The sequence below is a fragment of the Salmo trutta genome, unplaced genomic scaffold, assembly GCF_901001165.1.
Source record: "Salmo trutta unplaced genomic scaffold, fSalTru1.1, whole genome shotgun sequence".
Classification (NCBI taxonomy): domain Eukaryota; kingdom Metazoa; phylum Chordata; class Actinopteri; order Salmoniformes; family Salmonidae; genus Salmo; species Salmo trutta.
In genome coordinates this window covers 180,814-202,618 of record NW_021822681.1, presented here as the reverse complement: position 1 = coordinate 202,618, position 21,805 = coordinate 180,814, and the positions used below count along the sequence as shown (strand labels likewise).

Here is a 21,805-nt window from a genome sequence, read left to right as displayed (position 1 = left end):
GTTGTATTCAGCATTTCACTGTGAGGTCTACTACACCTGTTGTATTCAGCATTTCACTGTAAGGTCTACTACACCTGTTGTATTCAGCATTTCACTGTGAGGTCTACTACACCTGTTGTATTCAGCATTTCACTGTAACGTCTACTACACCTGTTGTATTCAGCATTTCACTGTGAGGTCTACACCTGTTGTATTCAGCATTTCACTGTGAGGTCTACTACACCTGTTGTATTCAGCATTTCACTGTGAGGTCTACTACACCTGTTGTATTCAGCATTTCACTGTAAGGTCTACCACACCTGTTGTATTCAGCTTTTCACTGTGAGGTCTACTACACCTGTTGTATTCAGCATTTCACTGTGAGGTCTACACCTGTTGTATTCAGCATTTCACTGTGAGGTCTACTACACCTGTTGTATTCAGCATTTCACTGTGAGGTCTACTACACCTGTTGTATTCAGCATTTCACTGTGAGGTCTACTACACCTGTTGTATTCAGCATTTCACTGTGAGGTCTACTACACCTGTTGTATTCAGCATTTCACTGTGAGGTCTACTACACCTGCTGTATTCGGCGCATGTGACTAATAAGATTTGATTTGATTTGGAGCGGTACTGGGAGTGCAGGTTTTTGCTCGATCCCTGCTCTAACACACCCAAATACACTGCCCCTTTAACTGAGCGCGCTGTCCGGTCCTACCCCTGACGTCACGCGGGTGATGGCGACCGGCTGGTTCCTCTGAGCAGTGCGAGAGGTGAGGAGAGGAGGAGCGCTTGAGGCGAGGGCCGCACACTTTATTTTTTATTTTTTATTTTTATTTTTCCGTTCCAACCGGCCCGGTAAATAACGGATAGAGGACTTCCCCGTCCAACTGTCAGACCGGGACCTTAGGTCAAACTAACTCCGGTTCACCGGACAGACAGAACGTTAACGGGACCAGAACTCTGCTTTCCTTTTCCTCTGCCGTGATTCAGCCCAATCCGAAATCAGACCACACCGATCGGCCGACGCTAAAACTTTCCGTTTCTCTCTCCCGGGACTAAATCCTTTCTCAACGACACTTAATCTCCCAGTATTAACGACAGTTTTAATGGTTTGGGAACTTTTCCTTTGAGGTCGTGAGGAGTTGTATTTGGTCTAAAGGACACAGCGCCGCCACCCAACTTTGGAACGCTTTTCTCCGTGGAACTTATTTCTGTCTGGTGCGGTAACGGGGCATGACGAGGATTATCTGACTGGACGTCGCTGAGACACTAGACACACCGTTTTTTTCTCCAGTAAAGGTGAGTCATAAATTGGCCTCGGGGACCGGACGGGTAGGCCTGATCAGCTCAGAGACACGGGACCGGACGGGTAGGCCTGGCCAGCTCACAGACAGACACGGTGTGTGGTCAGTAACTATGGAGTTAGAAACATTCCAATCATCCTTCAGGTTATGACGCCTTTATTTACAGAAATTGTTTTATTAGTATTATTATTTTTGACATAGTATTAGGACAACGAATTAGATTGTGATTAAAGTCACTTGACTGTCGGTAGTCTCGCTGGCCCCGGTGGCACCAAGCCCGTCTCTGGTGACGTCGCCTGAGGGATCACGTGGACCTGCGGCGGTCCAGCCTGTTCAGGTTCAGGTTTCCACTTTTAATGGCACATGAACAAGTACAGTGAAATGCCTTTCTGGCAAACTCTAACCCCAACAATCAATAACATTGTAACACTAGAAAAAAACACACAGGAGAAATAGGAATAAGAAATGTACAATTAAGTTCCATATTAACAATATACAGGGTCATTACCATATTAACAATATACAGGGTCAGTTCCATATTAACAATATACAGGGTCATTACCATATTAACAATATACAGGGTCATTACCATATTAACAATATACAGGGTCATTACCATATTAACAATATACAGGGTCAGTTCCATATTAACATACATATAATACATATTAACAATATACAGGGTCAGTTCCATATTAACAATATACAGGGTCATTACCATATTAACAATGTACAGGGTCATTACCATATTAACAATATACAGGGTCAGTTCCATATTAACAATATACAGGGTCATTACCATATTAACAATGTACAGGGTCATTACCATATTAACAATATACAGGGTCAGTTCCATATTAACATGCATATAATACATATTAACAATATACAGGGTCATTACCATATTAACAATATACAGGGTCATTATCATATTAACAATATACAGGGTCAGTTCCATATTAACAATATACAGGGTCATTACCATATTAACAATATACAGGGTCATTACCATATTAACAATGTACAGGGATACTGGAGTGATGGAGGTAGATATGTATAGGGGGATGGGGACAGGGATACTGGAGTGATGGAGGTAGATATGTATAGGGGAAGGAGACAGGGATACTGGAGTGATGGAGGTAGATATGTATAGGGGGAAGGGGACAGGGATACTGGAGTGATGGAGGTAGATATGTATAGGGGGAAGGGGACAGGGATACTGGAGTGATGGAGGTAGATATGTATAAGGGACAGGGATACTGGAGTGATGGAGGTAGATATGTATAGGGGGAAGGAGACAGGGATACTGGAGTGATGGAGGTAGATATGTATAGGGGGATGGGGACAGGGATACTGGAGTGATGGAGGTAGATATGTATAGGGGAAGGAGACAGGGATACTGGAGTGATGGAGGTAGATATGTATAGGGGGAAGGGGACAGGGATACTGGAGTGATGGAGGTAGATATGTATAGGGGGATGGGGACAGGGATACTGGAGTGATGGAGGTAGATATGTATAGGGGGAAGGGGACAGGGATACTGGAGTGATGGAGGTAGATATGTATAGGGGACAGGGATACTGGAGTGATGGAGGTAGATATGTATAGGGGGAAGGAGACAGGGATACTGGAGTGATGGAGGTAGATATGTATAGGGGGAAGGTGACAGGGATACTGGAGTGATGGAGGTAGATATGTATAGGGGGAAGGAGACAGGGATACTGGAGTGATGGAGGTAGATATGTATAGGGGGAAGGGGACAGGGATACTGGAGTGATGGAGGTAGATGTGTATAGGGGACAGGGATACTGGAGTGATGGAGGTAGATGTGTATAGGGGGAAGGGGACAGGGATACTGGAGTGATGGAGGTAGATATGTATGGGGGAAGGGGACAGGGATACTGGAGTGATGGAGGTAGATATGTATAGGGGGAAGGGGACAGGGACACTGGAGTGATGGAGGTAGATATGTATAGGGAGAAGGAGACAGGGATACTGGAGTGATGGAGGTAGATATGTACAGGAGACAGGGATACTGGAGTGATGGAGGTAGATATGTATAGGGGGAAGGGGACAGGGATACTGGAGTGATGGAGGTAGATATGTATAGGGAGAAGGAGACAGGGATACTGGAGTGATGGAGGTAGATATGTACAGGAGACAGGGATACTGGAGTGATGGAGGTAGATATGTATAGGGGTAAGGGGACAGGGATACTGGAGTGATGAATGTAGATATGTATAGGGGGAAGGAGACAGGGATACTGGAGTGATGGAGGTAGATATGTATAGGAGGAAGGGGACAGGGATACTGGAGTGATGGAGGTAGATATGTATAGGGGGAAGGAGACAGGGATACTGGAGTGATGGAGGTAGATATGTATAGGGGACAGGGATACTGGAGTGATGGAGGTAGATATGTATAGGGGGAAGGAGACAGGGATACTGGAGTGATGGAGGTAGATATGTATAGGGGACAGGGATACTGGAGTGATGGAGTTAGATATGTATAGGGGGAAGGAGACAGGGATACTGGAGTGATGGAGGTAGATATGTATAGGGGGATGGAGACAGGGATACTGGAGTGATGGAGGTAGATATGTATAGGGGACAGGGATACTGGAGTGATGGAGGTAGATATGTATAGGGGGAAGGAGACAGGGATACTGGAGTGATGGAGGTAGATATGTATAGGGGGAAGGAGACAGGGATACTGGAGTGATGGAGGTAGATATGTATAGGGGGAAGGAGACAGGGATACTGGAGTGATGGAGGTAGATATGTATAGGGGACAGGGATACTGGAGTGATGGAGGTAGATATTTATAGGGGGAAGGGGACAGGGATACTGGAGTGATGGAGGTAGATATGTATAGGGGGAAGGAGACAGGGACACTGGAGTGATGGAGGTAGATATGTATAGGGGGAAGGGGACAGGGATACTGGAGTGATGGAGGTAGATATGTATAGGGGACAGGGATACTGGAGTGATGGAGGTAGATATGTATAGGGGACAGGGATACTGGAGTGATGGAGGTAGATATGTATAGGGGGAAGGGGACAGGGATACTGGAGTGATGGAGGTAGATATGTATAAGGGACAGGGATACTGGAGTGATGGAGGTAGATATGTATAGGGGGAAGGAGACAGGGATACTGGAGTGATGGAGGTAGATATGTATAGGGGGAAGGGGACAGGGATACTGGAGGGATGGAGGTAGATATGTATAGGGGACAGGGATACTGGAGTGATGGAGGTAGATATGTATAGGGGGAAGGAGACAGGGATACTGGAGTGATGGAGGTAGATATGTATAGGGGGAAGGGGACAGGGATACTGGAGTGATGGAGGTAGATGTGTATAGGGGGAAGGGGACAGGGATACTGGAGTGATGGAGGTAGATATGTATAGGGGACAGGGATACTGGAGTGATGGAGGTAGATGTGTATAGGGGGAAGGGGACAGGGATACTGGAGTGATGGAGGTAGATGTGTATAGGGGACAGGGATACTGGAGTGATGGAGGTAGATGTGTATAGGGGACAGGGATACTGGAGTGATGGAGGTAGATGTGTATAGGGGGAAGGGGACAGGGATACTGGAGTGATGGAGGTAGATGTGTATAGGGGTAACAGTGATGGGTTTAGGTTACTGTCATTCATATTCCATTCACCCAGTTTGTTTTTATTTATTTAACCTTTATTTAACCAGGCAAGTCAGTTAAGAACAAATTCTTATTTACAATGATTGCCTAGGAACAGTGGGTTAACTGTCTTGTTCAGGGGCAGAACAACAGATTGTACCTTGTCAGCTCGGGGATTCGATCTTGAAACCTTTCGGTTACTAGTCCAACACTCTAACCAGCTACCTGCTGGTTACTAGTCCAACGCTCTAACCACTAGTCTACCTGCTGGTTACTGGCCCAACGCTCTAACCACTAGGCTACCTGCTGGTTACTGGCCCAACGCTCTAACCACTAGGCTACCTGCTGGTTACTGGCCCAACGCTCTAACCACTAGGCTACCTGCTGGTTACTAGTCCAACGCTCTAACCACTAGGCTACCTGCTGGTTACTAGTCCAACGCTCTAACCACTAGGCTACCTGCTGGTTACTAGTCCAACGCTCTAACCACTAGGCTACCTGCTGGTTACTGGCCCAACGCTCTAACCACTAGGCTACCTGCTGGTTACTGGCCCAACGCTCCTACCCGCCAGGCTACCTGCTGGTTACTAGTCCAACGCTCTAACCACTACACTAGGCTACCTGCTGGTTACTCGTCCAATGCTCTAACCATGAGGCTACCTGCTGGTTACTAGTCCAATGCTCAAACCACTAGGCTACCTGCCTCCTCTAACCACTAGGCTACCTGCCCCTCTAACCACTAGGCTACCTGCTGGTTACTGGCCCAACGCTCTAACCACTAGGCTACCTGCTGGTTACTGGCCCAACGCTCTTACCACTAGGCTACCTGCTGGTTACTGGCCCAACTCTCTAACCACTAGGCTACCTGCTGGTTACTGGCCCAACGCTCTAACCACTAGGCTACCTGCTGGTTACTGGCCCAACGCTCTAACCACTAGGCTACCTGTGGTTACTAGTCCAACACTCTAACCACTAGGCTACCTGCCTCCTCTAACCACTGGGCTACCTGCTGGTTACTAGTCCAATGCTCTAACCACTAGGCTACCTGCTGGTTACTGGCCCAACGCTCTAACCACTAGGCTACCTGCTGGATACTGGCCCAACGCTCTAACCACTAGGCTACCTGCTGGTTACTGGCCCAACGCTCTAACCACTAGGCTACCTGCTGGTTATGGCCCAACGCTCTAACCACTAGGCTACCTGCCTCCTCTAACCACTAGGCTACCTGCTGGTTACTGGTCCAACGCTCTAACCACTAGGCTACCTGATGGTTACTGGCCCAACGCTCTAACCACTAGGCTACCTGCTGGTTACTAGTCCAACGCTCTAACCACTAGGCTACCTGCCTCCTCTAACCACTAGGCTACCTGCTGGTTACTAGTCCAACGCTCTAACCACTAGGCTACTTGCCTCCTCTAACCACTAGGCTACCTGCTGGTTACTAGCCCAACGCTCTAACCACTAGGCTACCTGCTGGTTACTGGCCCAACGCTCTAACCACTAGGCTACCTGCTGGTTACTGGTCCAATGCTCTAACCGCTAGGCTACCTGCTGGTTACTAGTCCAACGCTCTAACCACTAGGCTACCTGCTGGTTACTAGTCCAACGCTCTTAATTACTAGGCTACCTGCTGGTTACTAGTCCAACACTCTAACCACTAGGCTACCTGCTGGTTTCTGGTCCAACGCTCTAACCACTAGGCTACCTGCTGGTTACTAATCCAACGCTCTAACCACTTGGCTACCTGCTGGTTACTGGTCCAACGCTCTAACCACGAGGCTACCTGCTGGTTACTAGTCCAACGCTCTAACCACTAGGCTACCTGCCTCCTCTAACCACTAGGCTACCTGCTGGTTACTGGCCCAACGCTCTAACCACTAGGCTACCTGTGGTTACTAGTCCAACACTCTAACCACTAGGCTACCTGCTGGTTACTAGTCCAATGCTCTAACCACTAGGCTACCTGCTGGTTACTGGCCCAACGCTCTAACCGCTAGGCTACCTGCTGGTTACTAGTCCAACGCTCTAACCACTAGGCTACCCTGGTTACTAGCCCAACGCTCTAACCACTAGGCTACCTGCTGGTTACTAGTCCAACGCTCTAACCACTAGGCTACCTGCTGGTTACTAGTCCAACGCTCTAACCACTAGGCTACCCTGGTTACTAGCCCAACGCTCTAACCACTAGGCTACCTGCTGGTTACTAGTCCAACGCTCTAACCACTAGGCTACCTGCTGGTTACTGGCCCAACGCTCTAACCACTAGGCTACCTGCTGGTTACTGGTCCAACGCTCTAACCACTAGGCTACCTGCTGGTTACTGGCCCAACGCTCTAACCACTAGGCTACCTGCTGGTTACTGGCCCAACGCTCTAACCACTAGGCAACCTGCTGGTTACTAGTCCAACGCTCTAACCACTAGGCTACCTGCTGGTTACTGGCCCAACGCTCTAACCACTAGGCTACCTGCTGGTTACTGGCCCAACGCTCTAACCACTAGGCTACCTGCTGGTTACTGGCCCAACGCTCTAACCACTAGGCTACCTGCTGGTTACTGGCCCAACGCTCTAACCACTAGGCTACCTGCTGGTTACTAGCCCAACGCTCTAACCACTAGGCTACCTGCTGGTTACTGGCCCAACGCTCTAACCACTAGGCTACCTTCCTCCTCTAACCACTAGGCTACCTGCCTCCTCTAACCACTAGGCTACCTGCTGGTTACTGGCCCAACGCTCTAACCACTAGGCTACCTGCTGGTTACTGGCCCAACGCTCTAACCACTAGGCTACCTGCTGGTTACTAGTCCAACGCTCTAACCACTAGACTACCTGCTGGTTACTAGTCCAACCCTCTAACCACTAGGCTACCTGCTGGTTACTGGCCCAACGCTCTAACCACTAGGCTACCTGCTGGTTACTAGTCCAACGCTCTAACCACTAGGCTACCTGCTGGTTACTAGATGTTACTAGAATGTTCGCTATGAAATGAATGAAAGTGCGTTTACTCGTGTCCTGCTAATAGTCCCTATATAGTGTACCACTGAGCCCTATGGGGGCCTGGTCTAAAGTAGTGCACTATATAGGGAATAGGGTGCCATTTGTGATGGTCTTAAAGTCTCCAGCCTGTTGAAAGGGGTTGTTCAGAGTCCGCTCAACCGTCATCGAATGTGATGATGTCATCACAATTAGTTTTACTACTGCCATAACGCTCTGACCACACACACACAGACACACACACACACACACACACACACACACACACACACACACACACACACACACACACACACACACACACACACACACACACACACACACACACACACAGACACACACACACACACACACACACACAGACACACACACAAACACAGACACAGACACCACACACACAGACACACACAAACACACACACACACACACAGACACACACACTACGCACTACAGACACACACACACACAGACACACACACAGACACAGACACCACACACTACACACACACACACAGACACAGACACACACACCACACAGACACACACACACACACAGACTACACACTACACACACACACACACACACACACACACACACACACACACACACACACACACATACACATACACTTCTCTGTTACACACACACACACACATAGAGAGAGCATAGAGACAGTTGAAAACACTACTCAGGAGACTGTTTCTCTCAGTCTCTCTACTTCAGACCTAAACCTGAATAGTGGTGATGGTGTTAGAGGAGCGTCTCTCAGTTTAAAACAGGACAAACTGTAGTCTTAGACTAGGTATCTGACAGTAGACCAGTGTTATGGGTTATCTCTAAACAGTTTAAAAACAAGACAAACTGCATAACTGTAGTCTTTGTGAGTGGAAGTCATTTGAGGTTGCTCTAAAGCGGAAAGGTGGAATAAATGAGACGGAAACAAGTTTTCTTAACTGAACAAAGTTCTCTATTGAGGTATTTCTTTATTCTTAAACACTCCAAAACAATCAAGGATGATCTCCCCAAGGAAAACACAAATCTTTTTTTTTCAAAAGAACAAGGAACTTAAGGAGAGTATCTTTAAACTATAACATAAATCACGGGGGCGTCACCGCCTTAACGATCCGTCCGTGGCGAGGTCCCTTTGGGTGGTGGTCCTGACCCGTGGAGAGGTCCCTTTGGGTGGTGGTCCTGACCCGTGGAGAGGTCCCTTTGGGTGGTGGTCCTGACCCGTGGAGAGGACCCTTTGGGTGGTGGTCCTGATCCGGTCCCTTTGGGTGGTGGTCCTGGTCCGTGGAGAGGACCCTTTGGGTGGTGGTCCTGATCCGTGGAGAGGACCCTTTGGGTGGTGGTCCTGATCCGTGGAGAGGTCCCTTTGGGTGGTGGTTCTGATCCGGACCCTTTGGGTGGTGGTCCTGATCCGGACCCTTTGGGTGGTGGTCCTGGTCCTTGGAGAGGACCCTTCGGGTGGTGGTCCTGGTCCGTGGAGAGGACCCTTTGGGTGGTGGTCCTGACCCGTGGAGAGGTCCCTTTGGGTGGTGGTCCTGACCCGTGGAGAGGTCCCTTTGGGTGGTGGTCCTGACCCGTGGAGAGGTCCCTTTGGGTGGTGGTCCTGACCCGTGGAGAGGACCCTTTGGGTGGTGGTCCTGATCCGGACCCTTTGGGTGGTGGTCCTGATCCGGACCCTTTGGGTGGTGGTCCTGATCCGGTCCCTTTGGGTGGTGGTCCTGATCCGGACCCTTTGGGTGGTGGTCCTGGTCCGTGGAGAGGACCCTTTGGGTGGTGGTCCTGATCTGGTCCCTTTGGGTGGTGGTCCTGATCCGGTCCCTTTGGGTGGTGGTCCTGATCCGGACCCTTTGGGTGGTGGTCCTGGTCCGTGGAGAGGACCCTTTGGGTGGTGGTCCTGGTCCGGACCCTTCGGGTGGTGGTCCTGGTCCGGACCCTTCGGGTGGTGGTCCTGATCCGGACCCTTTGGGTGGTGGTCCTGATCCGGACCCTTTGGGTGGTGGTCCTGATCTGGTCCCTTTGGGTGGTGGTCCTGATCCGTACCCTTTGGGTGGTGGTCCTGGTCCGTGGAGAGGACCCTTCGGGTGGTGGTCCTGGTCCGTGGAGAGGACCCTTTGGGTGGTGGTCCTGATCCGGTCCCTTTGGGTGCTGGTCCTGATCCGGACCCTTTTGGTGGTACTGATCCGTGGAGAGGACCCTTTGGGTGGTGGTCCTGATCCGGACCCTTTGGGTGGTGGTTCTGATCCGGACCCTTTGGGTGGTGGTCCTGATCCGTGGTGGCCATTCCCCAGAAGTAGTTTGTCCCCTTCTTCTCCCTTCCGAAAGATACGTCCTTTCGTTTGGAGAAGCAAACACTCTTTTCTCCCCCCCTCTCTGCCGGTTCCCTCCTCTCTGCCGGTCCCCTCCTCTCCGCCGGTTCCCCCCCTCTCCACCGGTTCCCCCCCTCTCCGCCGGTTCCCCCCCTCTCTGCCGGTTCCCCCCTCTCCACCGGTTCCTTCCTCTCTACCGGTTCCCCCCTCTCTGCCGGTTCCCTCCTCTCTGCCGGTTCCCTCCTCTCTGCCGGTTCCCCCCCTCTCTACCGGTTCCCCCCCTCTCTGCCGGTTCCCCCCTCTCTGCCGGTTCCCCCCTCTCTGCCGGTTCCCCTCCTCTCTACCGGTTCCCCTCCTCTCTACCGGTTCCCCCCTCTCTCTACCGGTTCCCCCCCTCTCTACCGGTTCCTCCCCTCTCTACCGGTTCCCCCCTCTCTCTACCGGTTCCCTCCTCTCCGCCGGTTCCCCCCTCTCTGCCGGTTCCCTCCTCTCTCATGTAGGGGAAAGGGAATAGCTCGTTAGCACCGTCAACTGTGCTTAATTGCCTCTGATCACCTTGACTCACATGCCGGGCTGGGCTACTGTCCGTGGGAGCAGCCTGCCCTCTGGTAGTCCTTCTACATCTCAGACTTGGGTTCTTACAGTAGACCAGTGTTATGGGTTGTTATCTCTAAACAGTTTAAAACACTCAGATCCTACTGGACCCTAAAGGATTACGCATCGCATTGTTTTAGCCTAAATGCTTATGTTTCTAAAGGGCATCAGCCAAACTCGGCGAGGTGAACCGAACAAGGGTGCTCCATAACACCTTCAAAGACCTTCGCTTGAAAAACCAGAAAACAGCGGTAATAGTACTGTTTGTCCATTTTGAGAAGCCGTAGTCTGAATGATTCTGAGATGACTCAGGAACTATGTCATTCATGTCAACGTTTTTGCAGAGGAGATCTCAGTCGCGCAATTTTACATCCAACTGAGATGTTTGGTGCAGTATTTCTCAACGTAAAAAGATGTGCATGAAAATGAGTCATCTATCGTTTAATGACAACAAACACTTCATTGAAGAATCCCTACTGTTGGCCAATGACCGCTGAAGGGGTATCAACTTTGGCAAACCCAAATTTGGCCTCGAGGGGAAAAGAAATGTGTCCACAAACGGCAGGAAAAAAAACCCATTGTTGACCAAAACGTCACCAGATGTTGTCATAATATACGCACAAACTGTTCCGAGCAGTTTGGGGTGGGAAGCATGTGGACGCCTTAACACTGGACTTGGGCCTTGTAGCGTTTGTACCATATACTGGGGGCTGCAGGGGTGCTGGAGACGCCACTGTTTATAACCGTCAGAAATCAAAGATGTGTCAAATGTCCAGCTCAGGACTCCAGCTATGTATTTGGTTTGCTAACTTGCTAGATGTTAAGATCCAGCTTTTTGGTTGCAGCAGAGACGGAGGCAAGGAGTTGAAGGTTAGCTAAACTACCCAGACTAGAGACATCCAATCCCCTACTGTTTCAAGATCCCTGTCGCCTAAATTGTTTTGTGCATCCCAAAAAATAAATGAACGGGCCCTTGTGTGTATTTCTGGTGGCCACAGCACTGTATAATACCCTGCACTGGAAACATGGCCACTGCACTGTATAATACCCTGCACTGGAAACATGGCCACTGCACTGTATAATACCCTGCACTGGAAACATGGCCACTGCACTGTATAATACCCTGCACTGGAAACATGGCCACTGCACTGTATAATACCCTGCACTGGAAACATGGCCACAGCACTGTATAATACCCTGCACTGGAAACATGGCCACAGCACTGTATAATACCCTGCACTGGAAACATGGCCACTGCACTGTATAATACCCTGCACTGGAAACACGGCCACTGTATAATACCCTGCACTGGAAACATGGCCACAGCACTGTATAATACCCTGCACTGGAAACATGGCCACTGCACTGTATAATACCCTGCACTGGAAACACGGCCACTGTATAATACCCTGCACTGGAAACAGCACTGTATAATACCCTGCACTGGAAACAGCACTGTATAATACCCTGCACTGGAAACACGGCCACTGTATAATACCCTGCACTGGAAACAGCACTGTATAATACCCTGCACTGGAAACACGGCCACTGTATAATACCCTGCACTGGAAACAGCAATGTATAATACCCTGCACTGGAAACAACACTGTATAATGCCCTGCACTGGAAACACTGCCACAGCACTGTATAATACCCTGCACTGGAAACAGCACTGTATAATGCCCTGCACTGGAAACAGCACTGTATAATGCCCTGCACTGGAAACAGCACTGTGTGTTTTAGAATGCCTTTCCTGTGATGTCAGGGTTTCTCTCCTAGAACACATTCCACTCTGCTTCTTCAGTACTCTGTACCTCACACACACACACACACACACACACACACACACACACACACACACACACACACACGTGTTGTGTGTGTCTTTGAACCCGATCATACGAGTCAAACCTGAAAATCAAAATACTTTGTGTCGTCTGTCTATCTCTGTCCCTGTGTCTGCATAGTATGTGTCTTTGTGTCTGCATAGTATGTGTGTGTCTGTTTGCATAGTGTGTGTGTGTGTCTGTTTGCATAGTGTGTGTGTGTCTGTTTGCATAGTGTGTGTGTGTGTGTGTGTTTACACTGCTAACATGCTACTGCAGTGGTGGATCACATGCTAGACAGGTTGCTGACAGGTGTATAATCTCAGGTGTATCAAATTGAGCTCACAGCCGTGCAATCTCCATAGACAAACATTGTCAGTAGAAAGACCCGTACTGAAGAGCTCAGTGACTTTGGATTCAGGAGCAGTGGAACGACCCGTAGAGCTCAGTGACTTTGGATTCAGGAGCAGTAGAACGACCCGTAGAGCTCAGTGACTTTGGATTCAGGAGCAGTGAAACGACCCGTAGAGCTCAGTGACTTTGGATTCAGGAGCAGTGGAACGACCCGTAGAGCTCAGTGACTTTGGATTCAGGAGCAGTAGAACGACCCGTACTGAAGAGCTCAGGGACTTTGGATTCAGAAGCAGTGGAACGACCCGTAGAGCTCAGTGACTTTGGATTCAGGAGCAGTGGAACGACCCGTAGAGCTCAGTGACTTTGGATTCAGGAGCAATAGAACGACCCATAGAGCTCAGTGACTTTGGATTCAGGAGCAGTGGAACGACCCGTAGAGCTCAGGGACTTTGGATTCAGGAGCAGTGGAACGACCCGTAGAGCTCAGTGACTTTGGATTCAGGAGCAGTGGAACAACCCGTAGAGCTCAGTGACTTTGGATTCAGGAGCAGTAGAACGACCCGTAGAGCTCAGTGACTTTGGATTCAGGAGCAGTGGAACGACCCGTAGAGCTCAGTGACTTTGGATTCAGGAGCAGTGGAACGACCCGTAGAGCTCAGTGACTTTGGATTCAGGAGCAGTGGAACGACCCGTAGAGCTCAGTGACTTTGGATTCAGGAGCAGTAGAACGACCCGTAGAGCTCAGTGACTTTGGATTCAGGAGCAGTGGAACGACCCGTAGAGCTCAGTGACTTTGGATTCAGGAGCAGTGGAACGACCCGTAGAGCTCAGTGACTTTGGATTCAGGAGCAGTGGAACGACCCGTAGAGCTCAGTGACTTTGGATTCAGGAGCAGTGGAACGACCCGTAGAGCTCAGTGACTTTGGATTCAGGAGCAGTGGAACGACCCGTAGAGCTCAGTGACTTTGGATTCAGGAGCAGTGGGAACGACCCGTAGAGCTCAGTGACTTTGGATTCAGGAGCAGTGGAACAACCCGTAGAGCTCAGTGACTTTGGATTCAGGAGCAGTAGAACGACCCGTAGAGCTCAGTGACTTTGGATTCAGGAGCAGTGGGAACGACCCGTAGAGCTCAGTGACTTTGGATTCAGGAGCAGTGGAACGACCCGTAGAGCTCAGTGACTTTGGATTCAGGAGCAGTGGAACGACCCGTAGAGCTCAGTGACTTTGGATTCAGGAGCAGTAGAACGACCCGTACTGAAGAGTTCAGTGACTTTGGATTCAGGAGCAGTGGAACGACCCGTAGAGCTCAGTGACTTTGGATTCAGGAGCAGTGGAACGACCCGTAGAGCTCAGTGACTTTGGATTCAGGAGCAATAGAACGACCAGCTATGACTTTGGATTCAGGAGCAGTGGAACGACCCGTAGAGCTCAGTGACTTTGGATTCAGGAGCAGTGGAACGACCCGTAGAGCTCAGTGACTTTGGATTCAGGAGCAGTGGAACGACCCGTAGAGCTCAGTGACTTTGGATTCAGGAGCAGTGGAACGACCCGTAGAGCTCAGTGACTTTGGATTCAGGAGCAGTGGAACGATCCTGGTACCTCTACCAGCCTGCTGTATCTGGTCCTGGTACCTCTACCAGCCTGGTACCTCTACCAACCTGCTGTATCAGATCCTGGTACCAGCCTGCTGAATCTGATCCTGGTACCTCTACCAGCCTGCTGTATCTGATCCTGGTACCTCTACCAGCCTGCTGTATCAGATCCTGGTACCAGCCTGCTGTATCTGATCCTGGTACCTCTACCAGCCTGCTGTATCTGATCCTGGTACCTCTACCAGCCTGCTGTATCTGGTCCTGGTACCTCTACCAGCCTGCTGTATCTGGTCCTGGTATCTCTACCAGCCTGCTGTATCTGGTCCTGGTACCTCTACCAGCCTGCTGTATCTGGTCCTGGTACCAGCCTGCTGTATCTGGTCCTGGTACCAGCCTGCTGCATCAGATCCTGGTACCAGCCTGCTGTATCTGGTCCTGGTACCTCTACCAGCCCGCTGTATCTGGTCCTGGTACCTCTACCAGCCTGCTGTATCTGGTCCTGGTACCAGCCTGCTGTATCTGGTCCTGGTACCAGCCTGCTGCATCAGATCCTGGTACCAGCCTGCTGTATCTGGTCCTGGTACCTCTACCAGCCTGCTGTATCTGGTCCTGGTACCAGCCTGCTGCATCAGATCCTGGTACCAGCCCGCTGTATCTGGTCCTGGTACCTCTACCAGCCCGCTGTATCTGGTCCTGGTACCTCTAAATGCTATAATTGTGTTGTGAATGTGGCTGCAGGTTACAAAGTAGGAGGTGAGAGAGATTTATGGTTTAAACATAGTGTAGTAGCGTTGTAGTAGTGTTGTAGTTACGTTGTAGTAGTGTTGTAGTTGTAACATGTCTCAAAGGGCAGTCTGTAGTAGGGCTGGGCGATAAATCCAGATCAATAATTATCCAGGTAATTACTTCCCTCAATAAATAAAAACGTTTAGATTAATTCCCGATAATGTCGATAGAGAATAATTAGGTGCAGCAGTCCATTTCACCTCTGACGCAGCAGGAACGTGGGGAGGAATACGCCCACTAAAATCCCCTTAGCACCTCGAGTAGCCTCTATTAACCACTGAATGAGTGATGGAGTAGCCACTGTTAACCACTAAATGAGTGATGGAGTAGCCTCTATTAACCACTGAATGAGGGATGGAGTAGCCACTGTTAACCACTGAATGAGGGATGGAGTAGCCACTGTTAACCACTAAATGAGTGATGGAGTAGCCTCTATTAACCACTAAATGAGTGATGGAGTAGCCACTATTAACCACTAAATGAGTGATGGAGTAGCCACTATTAACCACTAAATGAGTGATGGAGTAGCCACTATTAACCACTAAATGAGTGATGGAGTAGACACTAAATGAGTGATGGAGTAGACACTGTTAACCACTAAATTAGTGATGGAGTAGCCACTATTAACCACTAAATGAGTGATGGAGTAGACACTAAATGAGTGATGGAGTAGACACTATTAACCACTAAATGAGTGATGGAGTAGCCACTATTAACCACTAAATGAGTGATGGAGTAGCCTCTATTAACCACTAAATGAGTGATGGAGTAGCCACTATTAACCACTAAATGAGTGATGGAGTAGCCACTATTAACCACTAAATGAGTGATGGAGTAGCCACTATTAACCACTAAATGAGTGATGGAGTAGACACTGTTAACCACTAAATTAGTGATGGAGTAGCCACTATTAACCACTAAATGAGTGATGGAGTAGACACTAAATGAGTGATGGAGTAGACACTATTAACCACTAAATGAGTGATGGAGTAGACACTAAATGAGTGATGGAGTAGACACTGTTAACCACTAAATGAGTGATGGAGTAGCAACTATTAACCACTAAATGAGTGATGGAGTAGCAACTATTAACCACTAAATGAGTGATGGAGTAGACACTATTAACCACTGAATGAGTGATGGAGTAGCCTCTATTAACCACTAAATGAGTGATGGAGTAGCCACTGTTAACCAATTAATGAGTGATGGTGTAGCCACTGTTAACCACTAAATGAGTGATGGAGTAGCCACTATTAACCACTAAATGAGTGATGGAGTAGCCACTGTTAACCACTAAATGAGTGATGGAGTAGCCACTGTTAACCACTAAATGAGTGATGGAGTAGCCTCTATTAACCACTAAATGAGGGATGGAGTAGCCTCTATTAACCACTAAATGAGTGATGGAGTAGCCTCTATTAGCCACTAAATGAGTGATGGAGTAGCCACTATTAACCACTAAATGAGTGATGGAGTAGCCACTATTAGTAGTTAGACTGGGTACCACCTGGGTACCACCTGTTATAGTATAGTAGTTAGACTGGGTACCGCCTGTTATAGTATAGTAGTTAGACTGGGTTCCACCTGTTATAGTGTAGTAGTTAGACTGGGTACCGCCTGTTATAGTGTAGTAGTTAGACTGGGTACCGCCTGTTATAGTGTAGTAGTTAGACTGGGTACCGCCTGTTATAGTGTATTAGTTAGACTGGGTACCGCCTGTTATAGTGTAGTAGTTAGACTGGGTACCGCCTGTTATAGTGTAGTAGTTAGACTGGGTACCGCCTGTTATAGTGTAGTAGTTAGACTGGGTACCACCTGTTATAGTATAGTAGTTAGACTGGGTACCGCCTGTTATAGTGTAGTAGTTAGACTGGGTACCGCCTGTTATAGTATAGTAGTTAGACTGGGTACCGCCTGTTATAGTGTAGTAGTTAGACTGGGTACCGCCTGTTATAGTGTAGTAGTTAGACTGGGTACCGCCTGTTATAGTGTAGTAGTTAGACTGGATACCGCCTGTTATAGTGTGGTAGTTAGACTGGGTACCGCCTGTTATAGTGTAGTAGTTAGACTGGGTACCGCCTGTTATAGTGTGGTAGTTAGACTGGGTACCGCCTGTTATAGTGTAGTAGTTAGACTGGGTACCGCCTGTTATAGTGTAGTAGTTAGACTGGGTACCGCCTGTTATAGTGTAGTAGTTAGACTGGGTACCGCCTTTTATAGTGTAGTAGTTAGACTGGGTACCGCCTTTTATAGTGTAGTAGTTAGACTGGGTACCGCCTGTTATAGTGTAGTAGTTAGACTGGGTACCGCCTGTTATAGTGTAGTAGTTAGACTGGGTACCGCCTGTTATAGTGTATTAGTTAGACTGGGTACCGCCTGTTATAGTGTATTAGTTAGACTGGGTACCGCCTGTTATAGTGTAGTAGTTAGACTGGGTACCGCCTGTTATAGTGTAGTAGTTAGACTGGGTACCGCCTGTTATAGTGTAGTAGTTAGACGGGGTACCCGGCCTGTATATAGTGTGGTAGTTAGACTGGGTACCGCCTGTTATAGTGTAGTAGTTAGACTGGGTACCGCCTGTTATAGTGTAGTAGTTAGACTGGGTACCGCCTGTTATAGTGTAGTAGTTAGACTGGGTACCGCCTGTTATAGTGTAGTAGTTAGACTGGATACCGCCTGTTATAGTGTGGTAGTTAGACTGGATACCGCCTGTTATAGTGTGGTAGTTAGACTGGGTACCGCCTGTTATAGTGTGGTAGTTAGACTGGGTACCGCCTGTTATAGTGTGGTAGTTAGACTGGATACCGCCTGTTATAGTGTGGTAGTTAGACTGGGTACCGCCTGTTATAGTGTAGTAGTTAGACTGGGTACCGCCTGTTATAGTGTAGTAGTTAGACTGGGTACCGCCTGTTATAGTGTAGTAGTTAGACTGGGTACCGCCTGTTATAGTGTAGTAGTTAGACTGGGTACCGCCTGTTATAGTGTAGTAGTTAGACTGGGTACCGCCTGTTTAGTGTAGTAGTTAGACCTGGTTACCGCCTGTTATAGTGTAGTAGTTAGACTGGGTACCGCCTGTTAGTGTAGTAGTTAGACTGGGTACCGCCTGTTATAGTGTATTAGTTAGACTGGGTACCGCCTGTTATAGTGTAGTAGTTAGACTGGGTACCCGCCTGTTTATAGTGTATTAGTTAGACTGGGTACCGCCTGTTATAGTGTAGTAGTTAGACTGGGTACCCGCCTTTTATAGTGTAGTAGTTAGACTGGGTACCGCCTGTTTATAGTGTAGTAGTTAGACTGGGTACCGCCTTTATAGTGTAGTAGTTAGACTGGGTACCGCCTGTTAAAGTGTAGTAGTTAGACTGGGTACCACCGGCCTGTTATAGTGTAGTAGTTAGACTGGGTACCGCTGTTATAGTGTAGTAGTTAGACTGGGTAACCGCCTGTTATAGTGTAGTAGTTAGACTGGGTACCGCCTGTTATAGTGTAGTAGTTAGACTGGGTACCGCCTGTTATAGTGTAGTAGTTAGACTGGGTACCGCCTGTTATAGTGTAGTAGTTAGACTGGGTACCGCCTTTTATAGTGTAGTAGTTAGACTGGGTACCACCTGGGTACCACCTGTTATAGTGTAGTAGTTAGACTGGGTACCACCTGGGTACCGCCTGTTATAGTTGTACACAGCTTTAGTCAAGAGGCTCTGGTCTATTGTAGTACACAGGGAATAGGAAGGCAAAGTTCTGTGTTCTTAAGATGTGTTCCCTGTTCTAAAGATGTGTTCTGTGTTCTAGGGGTAAGGGGTCAGAGGTGAGGATGGCAGGAGCCTCGGTGAAGGTGGCGGTACGCGTGCGACCTTTCAACTCCCGGGAGACCAGCCGAGATGCCAAGTGTGTTATACAGATGCAGGGCAACTCCACCTGTAAGTCTCACACACACACACACACACACACACACACACACACACACACACACACACACACACACACACACACACACACACACACTGAGCATTTGCCTAAATCCCACAGTTGAGGTCTGGTTGTTCTCCGAGTGATTTGCATAACCATCTAGAGAGAGAGATGGTCTAGTCCAGGTTACCCCCCTCTAGAGAGAGATGGTCTAGTCCAGAATACCTCCCTCTAGAGAGAGGGAGATGGTTTGGTCCAGAATACCCCCCTTTAGAGAGAAAGAGAGGGAGATGGTTTGGTCCAGAATACCCCCCTTTAGAGGGAGATGGTTTAGTCCAGAATACCCCCCTCTAGAGAGAAAGATGGTTTAGTCCAGAATACCCCCTCTAGAGAGAGAGAGATGGTTTAGTCCAGATTACCCCCCTTTAGAGAGAGGGAGATGGTTTAGTCCAGAATACCCCCCTTTAGAGAGAGGGAGATGGTTTAGTCCAGAATACCCCCCTTTAGAGAGAGGGAGATGGTTTAGTCCAGAATACCCCCCTTTAGAGAGAGGGAGATGGTTTAGTCCAGAATACCCCCCTTTAGAGAGAGGGAGATGGTTTAGTCCAGAATACCCCCCTCTAGAGAGAGGGAGATGGTTTAGTCCATAGTAACATGACTCTCTTCATATGCTGATGACACATTCCCCCTGTTCTTTCCCTCTCTCTCTCTCTTTTTCTTTCTCTCTCTCTCTTTCTCTTTCTTTCTCTTTCTCTCTCTAACAAGTCTGTCTTTCTCTCCTTTTGTCCTCTCCCAGACACCTGATCTCTTAAACAGGTCTCGCAGGCAGACAGACAGGCAGACAGACAGGCAGGCAGACAGGCAGGCAGGCAGGCAGGCAGGTAGACAGACATGTACTCGTCTCTGTGTGAATTTAATGAACTGCAAAAAACGGTCATGGTGATTGGTTGTACGTTATTCTAGGAAGGTGTTTTAATATTCAACTTTTCACACAGTTCAGACAATATGGCTGCCTGTGAAAATCTCCAGCAGGTTACGTAACGTGTGTGTGTGTGTGTGTGTGTGTGTGTGTGTGTTCAGGGTGAGGCTGAGTGAGTCAGACTCTCTGTGTTGCATCAGTGTGCCAGAGATCACAGCAAAGCACCCCCCTCTGAGCCTATAAATAAACCCTGGGTGTGTGTGTGTGTGTCTGAGTGTGTGTGGGTGTGTGTGTGTGTGTGTCTGAGTGTGTGTGTGTGTGTGTGTGTGTCTGTGTCTGTGTCTGTGTGAGTGTGTCTGAGTGTCACATGGAACAGGCCTCAGCAGCAATCCCAGAATTCCTGTGCCAGTCATGTGACCCTAGAGTCTGTTGTTTTTGCACGTTCAGTTTGAAGGGGGTTAGGGTGTATGTTGAGGTTAGGGTCTGAGCTTGGGGATTAGAGGGTGTGTGTTTGTTCTCAAACAGCCCAAGAAACACACAACCCTAAACCCCAGGCCTTTATCAACAGTGTGTGTGTGTGTGTGTGTGTGTGTGTGTGTGTGTGTGTGTGTGTGTGTGTGTGTGTGTGTGTGTGTGTGTGTACTAACGCGTTCATATCCTCTTCAGGCATCTCCAACCCCAAACAGCCCAGGAAACACACAACCCTAAACCCCAGGCCTTTATCAACACTGTGTGTGTGTGTGTGTGTGTGTGTGTGTGTGTGTGTATATCCTCTTCAGGCATCTCCAACCCCAAACAGCCCAAGACTGAAGGCAAGAGTTTCACCTTCGACTACTCTTACTGGTCACACACCACGGTGAGATTCTCTCTCTCTCTCTCTCTCGGTGAGCCCGACTACCCACAGTTTCTCTGTTCCTCATAGTAAATCTGGTAACTGTGGGTCCATGTTGTGTCCAGGCTCTCTCTCTCTCGATGAGCCCAAGTACCCACACTTTCTCTGTTCCTCATAGTAAATCTGGTAACTGTGTGTCCATGTTGTGTCCATGTTGTGTCCTGTCTCACCCAGGCGGAGGATGACAGATTTGCCTCCCAGAGACAAGTCTATAAGGACATTGGAGAGGAGATGTTGCTTCATGCTTTTGAAGGATACAATGTCTGTATCTTCGCTTACGGACAGACAGGTTGGTTCACCCATCTAGCTATAGATACTACACATTATATCTATATTATATATTCACCCATCTAGCTATAGATACTACACATTATATCTATATTATATATTCACCCATCTAGCTATAGATAATACACATTATATCTATATTATATATTCACCCATCTAGCTATAGATAATACACATTATATCTATATTATATATTCACCCATCTAGCTATAGATAATACACATTATATCTATATTATATATTCACCCATCTAGCTATACTATAGATTATATACTATATATTGATCCATCTATCTATAGATACTATACACTATATATTGACCTGTATTGCTATAGATACTACTCATGATATATTGATCTGTATTGCTATAGATACTACTCATGATATATTGATCTGGATTGCTATAGATCG

The 21,805-nt window shown here is 48.4% G+C and overlaps 2 protein-coding genes across 2 annotated transcripts; one reads left to right on the top strand and one right to left on the bottom strand.

The window, feature by feature from the left end:
• Positions 1-703: 703 nt before the first annotated feature.
• Positions 704-21,460, top strand: LOC115183253 (kinesin-like protein KIF1C). The gene is made up of 4 exons (XM_029744599.1): positions 704-1,284; positions 19,179-19,306; positions 20,994-21,070; positions 21,281-21,460. Exons 2-4 carry the CDS (start codon positions 19,201-19,203, stop codon positions 21,458-21,460), a joined length of 363 nt encoding a protein of 120 aa, XP_029600459.1. The 5' UTR covers positions 704-1,284; positions 19,179-19,200.
• Positions 9,033-10,214, bottom strand: LOC115183254 (proline-rich proteoglycan 2-like). Its single transcript, XM_029744600.1, has one exon. It carries the CDS (start codon positions 10,212-10,214, stop codon positions 9,033-9,035), a length of 1,182 nt encoding a protein of 393 aa, XP_029600460.1.
• Positions 21,461-21,805: the final 345 nt, after the last annotated feature.

Coding starts and splice junctions, on each gene's coding strand:
- LOC115183254 (XM_029744600.1), bottom strand. CDS start 10,214: ATGGCCACCACGGATCAGGACCACCACCCAAAGGGTCCGGATCAGAAC.
- LOC115183253 (XM_029744599.1), top strand. CDS start 19,201: ATGGCAGGAGCCTCGGTGAAGGTGGCGGTACGCGTGCGACCTTTCAAC. Junction 19,307..20,993: donor GATGCAGGGCAACTCCACCT/GTAAGTCTCACA, acceptor TATCCTCTTCAG/GCATCTCCAACCCCAAACAG. Junction 21,071..21,280: donor CTTACTGGTCACACACCACG/GTGAGATTCTCT, acceptor TGTCTCACCCAG/GCGGAGGATGACAGATTTGC.